At 37.7% G+C, this 7,212-nt stretch overlaps 1 protein-coding gene across 4 annotated transcripts in view; it reads left to right on the forward strand.

The window, feature by feature from the left end:
- CEP43 (centrosomal protein 43) overlaps positions 1-6,801 on the forward strand; it is a 52,319-nt gene extending 45,518 nt beyond the window's left edge. For 3 of the 4 annotated variants that reach the window (XM_037895146.2, XM_037895147.2, XM_037895148.2), the window contains 3 exons: positions 3,059-3,098; positions 3,719-3,812; positions 4,735-6,178. In XM_037895146.2, coding sequence (XP_037751074.1) covers positions 3,059-3,098; positions 3,719-3,812; positions 4,735-4,809 — 209 coding nt within the window. In that variant the 3' untranslated portion in view covers positions 4,810-6,178. Of the gene's footprint in view, positions 1-3,058; positions 3,099-3,718; positions 3,813-4,734; positions 6,179-6,415 lie in introns of those variants that run through there. The other variant, XR_006289670.1, reaches the window with a different exon arrangement.
- Positions 6,802-7,212: the final 411 nt, after the last annotated feature.

Below are 7,212 nucleotides of genomic sequence, written 5' to 3' on the forward strand. Positions count from 1 at the left end.
ATTGGAGACAGCAGGAGTCTTGCTTGAGTAAGAAGCAAGATTTGATTCATTATTCTGTGTACAAAATTCCTAACTAGCAGGAATTACTTGTATGTTTCTACCAGAATTATTTTACACACACAACAGGAACTCAAGCCATCCCATGCATAAATTTTGGTGATAATTTTGTAGTTGGTCTGCTTGTCAGTAAGGTATTGTTGACTAGAACACCAGAGGGAAACCTACTGTAAGAAAAAATAAAATGTCTTGTCTTGTAAAGCAGCTTAAGTCCATGAAGCATTTCCCCATATTGCTATTAGTGTTACATAGTTACTTTTTCGGAAATTGTAATCTATTCCTGGATATATGCTTGATGACATCAGTGTCCAGTTACCATTGTTTTCAATTCTATGGCAAAAATATATAAGACTTTGTAAATTTATCCAGCATGGAAATACATCTCAGAATTAGTGTTCACTTAAGATCTTTATTGAAAATGGTAGCATAGGCTTTTAAGGGCAGATTTTTAAAGGCACAAGTAGAAGTTAGGCATGCAACTCTCATTGGCTTTCAGTGCGGTTTAGGCATCTCTAATTGCTTTTTGTGTCTTTGAAATTCTCCCAATTATAATATCAACATAGAATCATAGCAATGTCCAGCCCCTTGCACTGAGGTACATCTAGACTATCCTTGACCGATGTTTGTCCAACCCGTTCTTCAAAACCTTCAATAATACAGATTCCATAGCCTCCCTGGAAGCCTGTTCCTGAGCATAACTACTGTTATGGTTAGAAAGTTTTTCCTAATATCTAACCTAAACCTCCCTTGCTGTAGATTAAGCCCATTACTACTTATCCTACCTTCAGTGGACATGGAGAACAATTGATCGCTGTTTTCTTATAACAGCCCTTAACTTATTTGAAGACTGTTATCAGCTGTCCCCTCGGTCTTCTTTTCTCAAGACTAAATATGCCTCATTTTTGTAGCCTTTCCTCATAAGTCAAGTTTTCTAAACATTTTATCATTTTATTTGCTTGCCTCTAGACTCTCTAATTTTTCCACATCTTTCTTAAAATGTGACACCCATAATTGGATACAGCACTCCAACTGAGACCTCACCAGTGCTCGGTAGAGCAGGACAGTTACCTCCTGTATCTTAGGCCTTATCTACACTGGGGGGGGGAATCGATCAATGTTGCGCAGCTTCAGCTACGTGAATAATGTAGCTGAAGTCGACATACTTAGATCTACTTACTGCAGTGTCTTCGTTGCAGTAAGTTGACGGCTGACACTCTCCCGTCGACTCCGCCTGCACCTCTCGCCTTGGTGGGGTACCAGAGTCGACGGGAGAGTGCTTGGTGGTCGATTTATCGCATCTAGACTAGACGTGATAAATTGAGCCTGCCCCCCCCCCCCCCCACTGGATCAATCACTGCCCATCGATGCAGCAGGTAATGTAGACAAGCCTTTACATATAACATTCCTGTTAGTACACCCTAGAATATTAGCCATTTTTCAACTGCATCACAGTGTTGACTCATACTCAGTTTGTGATCCACTCTACCCCCCTCAATTCTTTTCAGCAGTACTACCACCTAAATAGTTATTTCCCATTTTGTAGCTGCACATTTGATTTTTTCCTTCCTAAGTGTAGTACTTTACACTTGTCTTTATAGAAGTTCTTCTTGTTTAATTCAGACCAGTTCTGTTTGTCAAGGTCATTTTGAATTGTAATCCTCTTCCCAAAGTGCTTGCTACCCCTCCCAGCTGGGTGTCATCTGGAAATGTTACATGCATACATTTCACTCTGTTATCCAAGTCATTAATGAAAATGTTGAATAGTACCAGATCCAGAGCTGACCCCTGCAGCCCCACTTGATACACCCTCCCACTTTGACAGCGAACCGTTCTGGGGAGGGATAGCTCAGTTGTTTGAGCATTGGCCTGCTAAACCCAGGGTTGTGAGTTCAATCCTTGAGGGGGCCATTTGGGATCTGGCGCAAAAATTGGGGCTTGGTCCTGCTTTGAGCAGGAGGTTGGACTAGATGACCTCCTGAGGTCCCTTCCAACCCTGATATTCTATAACTACTTTTTGAGTACAGTCTTTCAGCCAGTTGTGCATACACCTTAAAGTAATTTAATCTAGATCACATTTCCCTAGTTTTCTTATGAGAATGTCAGGTTGGACTTTGTCAAAAGCTTTAATAAAATCAAGATATATCACATCTACTGCTTCCCCCCCATCCAGTAGGCCAGTAATCTTGACAAAGAAGGAAATTATATTGGTTTGATATGATTTGTTCTTGACAAATCCATGCTGGCTATTCCTTATAACCCTAGATTCCAAGGCCAGAAGGGACCATTGTGATCACCTAGTTTGCTCTCCTGTATAACACAAGCCATAGGACTTCTCTAAAATATTTCCTACATGCTTATAAATTGACAGTTTAATTTGTTTCGGTATCTTTCCAGGTATCAAAGTTAGGTTGACTCATCTATAATTCCCTGGGTCATCTTTGTTCCCCTTTTTAAAAATAGGTTCTATGTTTGCCCTTTTCCACTCCTCTGGGACCTCACCCTTCTTCCATGAGTGCTCGAAGATAATTTGCTAACCGTTCTGAGGTTGCTTTACTTCATTCTTTAATATCCTAAAGATGAATTTCATCAGGCCCTGCCAACTTGAATACATTTAACTCACCTAAATCTTCTTTAATCTTTTTTTCCCAATTTTTCATACATTCCTTCCCCTTGTTATTAACAGGACTGTCAAGTGAGTTAAAAAAATTGATCGTGATTAATTGTGCGATTAATCACGCTATTAATAATAAACGCCATTTATTTAAATATTTTAGGTGTTTTCCACATTTTCAAATATATTGATTTTAATTATAATACAGAATACAAAATGTACAGTGTTCACATGATGATTGTTTTTGATTACAAATACATGCACTATGTTTAAAAAAAAAATTTATTTTTCAATTCCCCCATTACAAGTACAGAAATATAATTTGATCTCTTCATATTTCCTGCAGAGGGAATCTGTTTTGTTCAGTAAAATACTTTTTTCATTATTTAGGAACTGGAGATGAAGATGAGTATGTTGATGATTTCAACAGGTAAGAGGGAAAAATACTTATAATGCTACAGGGTAATATTTAATGGATAGTAAACATGATTCAGTTTTCTAGTTACATTGAACCAGAAATAGGTTCCATCCCATCATGATCAGTTTGACAATGCTGCCATCTGTCTGTTATACATTTGTGAATATACATCTTATACTTTCTGTAGGCAGGAGTGTCTTGAAAACCTGTCCTTAGGATGCTGACAAGCTTTAGGGTTTTTTTAATCAAATTAAAAAGCCTCTTCTCAACAATACATTTTTATCATTTACTTTTTTATACATTTTAATTAGTATTTTTAGCTAACTGTCTGTATACGAGTCCAAATTGAATCTTGCATCTAGAAAACTCAACAGCAAGAAGGGTAGACAATTGAGCAATAACATTTAAGGCCTTGATCCTACAATATACATGGCACAGCTTATTTCTCACAGCTTAATTTAGTTACAGGTGTATTCTCAAATATTTTTATTTAAATTTCTGTTCTGTAAAAATGGCGCTATCTAACCTAAACACTCTTCCCTATAGAGGTGTGTGAGTGTGGTGGGAATTCTTGTAAAGCAGAAAAAGAAAATCTAATTATTTTCACCTTTTATTCTTTTTTCTGTCATTAGTACCAGTCATCGCTCAGAAAAAAGTGACATCAGTATTGGTGAAGAAATAGAGGAAATTTCTGTGGAAACAGAAGACTTGAATGCCAGTGATAAAGTATGACTTTTATTGTCTGGATATGCTTTTAATCTTGTCTTAGATATGGTGGTTAGATGTTCGGTTCTCCTTTCTGGACAATTGTCATCATGTAATAAACCCTTTGGGCACAGGTGGATATAGTCATGCCATTCATTAAAACTGCCTTCTATTTATAACCATTCATTTACTAAAAAAGAAAAGGAGTACTTGTGGCACCTTAGAGACTAACAAATTTATTTGAGCATAAGTTTTCATTAGGGTTAGAGTCTATACTGACTCTTTTTAAGAAAAAAAAACAAAACAAAAAACAGTTATTTGATCTAACTGTGCAGTAACGGTTGAGAGGTTTTCTTGTAATCTTTTAGCTTATGCAAGAGTTTTTATTAACTGCCTCAGTTGTGCTCATATTTTTATTATTCAGCGCTGGCTATCAAATTTCCATACCTCTGTCTGCATTGTTAGAGTATATTCCCTTTCTAAACCAGAAGACTTTAAAGTATTTTTGCTGGGCTTCTGTTGAACTCTCAGATATTACAATTAATAGGTACTGCTTCCAGCTGAATTGTTCTTTGGTGACAGCATGCTAACAGCCTATTGCCTAGATCGCTTTCCAGAAATTTTCAGTACATTTTTAAAATTGTAAACAGGGCAAGTGACTCCAAATCTACTTTATTTTAAATATTTTTTTTCTCATTTGAACCAATTGCTCTTTATTTGGTTGGAAAACTAAAGCAGTGGCATTAGGAGCCCAATTCTATAAGGTACTTCTCATTAACTTAATGGGCAGTTGAATGCACACGGTATCTCATATGTTGGAATTGATACCTTTCAGACAGGGCCGTAGGCTAGCAAGATGCTTTCGGCAGGACTGTATAGTTTAATAGATTTAGAAATCTAAATAAATGTATCTTGTCTGGTTGATTTTTGTTTACTCTTCTAGCTTGAAGACCTCACGCAAGATCTTACCATTTCTCAGTTAAGTGATGTTGCAGATTATCTAGAGGATGTGGCATAGAACTGGACAGTAGAGATGTTTCAAGTGCTGGATTGAGGACTCTTGTGGACTGCTACTTTCAGACAATCATTCTTTGCTGGAATGTCTGTTCCCTATTTGTGCCTTGTGTTTCAGAAAGACTGGAAGTGTAGAGAACGCTTATAAAATCATAGTAAGAACTGAATGAAATAGTTAATTCCATCTTGAGCCTAATATTGGAATTGTTGTTCTTCGTCTGGTTCAGCGAAACCTTTCACACAAGGAGTTGAATTTTTTCCAGCTGGATGTCCATTGCTGGCGATGGATACACAAAACCATCGGTCTATAGGAGAACGTAACTGAAGAAATCAGCAAAACTGCAGAACTTCTAAACAGATGTATGTCTTTATAATGAATTTACACTGTTATGGTAAAGGTCTGATTTTTAGCTAAGATAAGCAAGAAAACTTAAGAGTTACTGCTTCAACTTACTAAAAACTTCAGCAGGAGAGTAAAAGCAGTCTCTGAAATTTTACATAATATCTAATAAATTTGCCTCAGTACCTAGTCACTCCTTGCCTACTTTAAGGGGTCAGGATTTTTCAGAAGTGACTAGTGATTTTTGGGAGCCAAACTTTAGAGGTCTGCAAGGGGCCTGGGTTTTAGCATTTTCTGAAAACCAGGCCCCTTTAAGGTGTCTCCAGCTGAACAGCCCAAACTGAGGCACCTAAAATCAGTAGGCATTTTGAAAATCTTAGCTGAAGTATCTGTCAACTCTGAACTTTCTTGTTTTAATGTATCTGTCAGACCATTAACGTTACTCTAAACTACTTTTTGTGTGTGATAATTTCATTAATGTTAACACCTGTTAAAATCCCAATAAAAATGTGAGATTCCCTTATGATCCATAGATCATAATACAAAATAGCAAAATTTCTGAGAAGAGTTGTTTAATGGTTTGTGGAGTTCATGTTATTGGGGGCGGGGGGGGATCTTAATTTGTATTGACTCACTTTCATTGTTAAAAATCCATGTTCTTTTTTAAAAAGGAGCACCAAAAAAGTATGAAGCAATTAAACTTCTCTGTGTATCAGAATCTAATGACTGATGAACAGATTTAAACCCAAATATTTAAAAATAAATACCAGGCCTAAGATATTGAACACACTAAGTTACAGCCAGGAGCACATTTCTGTACTTCCATTATCAACTCTTGAAAAACAGGGTCAGTAATGGAAACATTGACAGTTCCTTAACTATACTGTCATGCATGGCGCTGCTGTAGTATATAGGTCATGGACATTTGTAATACTGAAACAAGCCTTCAAAATGTGTACTTTTTGAGCATTGTTAAAAAAATACATTGGAAAAGATACATGTCAGTGAATATAAAGATAAATTAATCACCTTTTTGCAGGCTTTGTAACTTTATTTCCGGTAACCTAGCCATTTCAATAACAGTAGCATGCGAGACCATATCCATTGGTACAGCTTACAGAGCTGCTTTACTTTGATTTGAGTCTGACTCAGGCTTTTACACACTGAGCTAGCAGATGTGGGGCTGTATTGGAAGGTTATACTTATACAGTAGGTAGATTATTTGAGGGCAGAGGGGAAAAGTGAGTTATTTATATCTATCCCCAAATAGCCAGCATAAAGCAACAGAACATGAGCCATGGAGTCAACCTCTTACCTTGTGGCATAATGTAGCGGTCTTGAGCACAGAAGAGAGACTATCCCATAATCTACATGCCACAGCCTTGAAGTAGCAAAGATCTTGTAGCACTAACTACTGAGGCTGAGATTCTTTAAGATGTGGGAGATCTTGTGCCTAGAATTACTACCTGTAAAGGAGGACATGGAAAAAAGAAAGCAGCAGCGTGTCTGAAGGTGTATTCTTCCACTAGAACTTCCACTGGAGGCACTTAGAACATAAGAACAGCCATACTGCATCAGGCCAAAGGTCCATCTAGCCCAGCATCCTGTCTTCCAACAGTGGCCAATGCGTGGTGCCCCAGAGGGAATGAACAGAACAGGTAATCATCAAGTGATCCATCCCCTGTTGCCCATTCACAGTTTCTGTTAAACAGAGGCTAGGGACACTATCCCTGTCCCTCCTGGCTAATAGCTATTGATGGACCTGTCCTCCATGAACTTACCTAGTTCTTTTTTGAACCCTGTTATAGTCTTGCCAGAGGCTGTTGTGAAGGCCAAAGAGTTCTACAGATGACTGTGCACTGTGTGGAGAAAAAAATGCTTCCTTTTGTTTTAAACCTGCTGCCTATTACAGTAAAAGCTGTGTTATCTGGCATTTTACCAACCAGAAAGCTCTAGAAACCAGCATTTCTGATATCTTCCAATACAAATCTTCAGTCTAGTAACCGGGACCGATGCTGAAGCTATTCAGGATCTGAGTATTTCCGAGAGCAGTCAAACAACAATTTA

This window comes from Chelonia mydas, chromosome 3 (genome assembly GCF_015237465.2).
Source record: "Chelonia mydas isolate rCheMyd1 chromosome 3, rCheMyd1.pri.v2, whole genome shotgun sequence".
NCBI classification, from domain to species: domain Eukaryota; kingdom Metazoa; phylum Chordata; order Testudines; family Cheloniidae; genus Chelonia; species Chelonia mydas.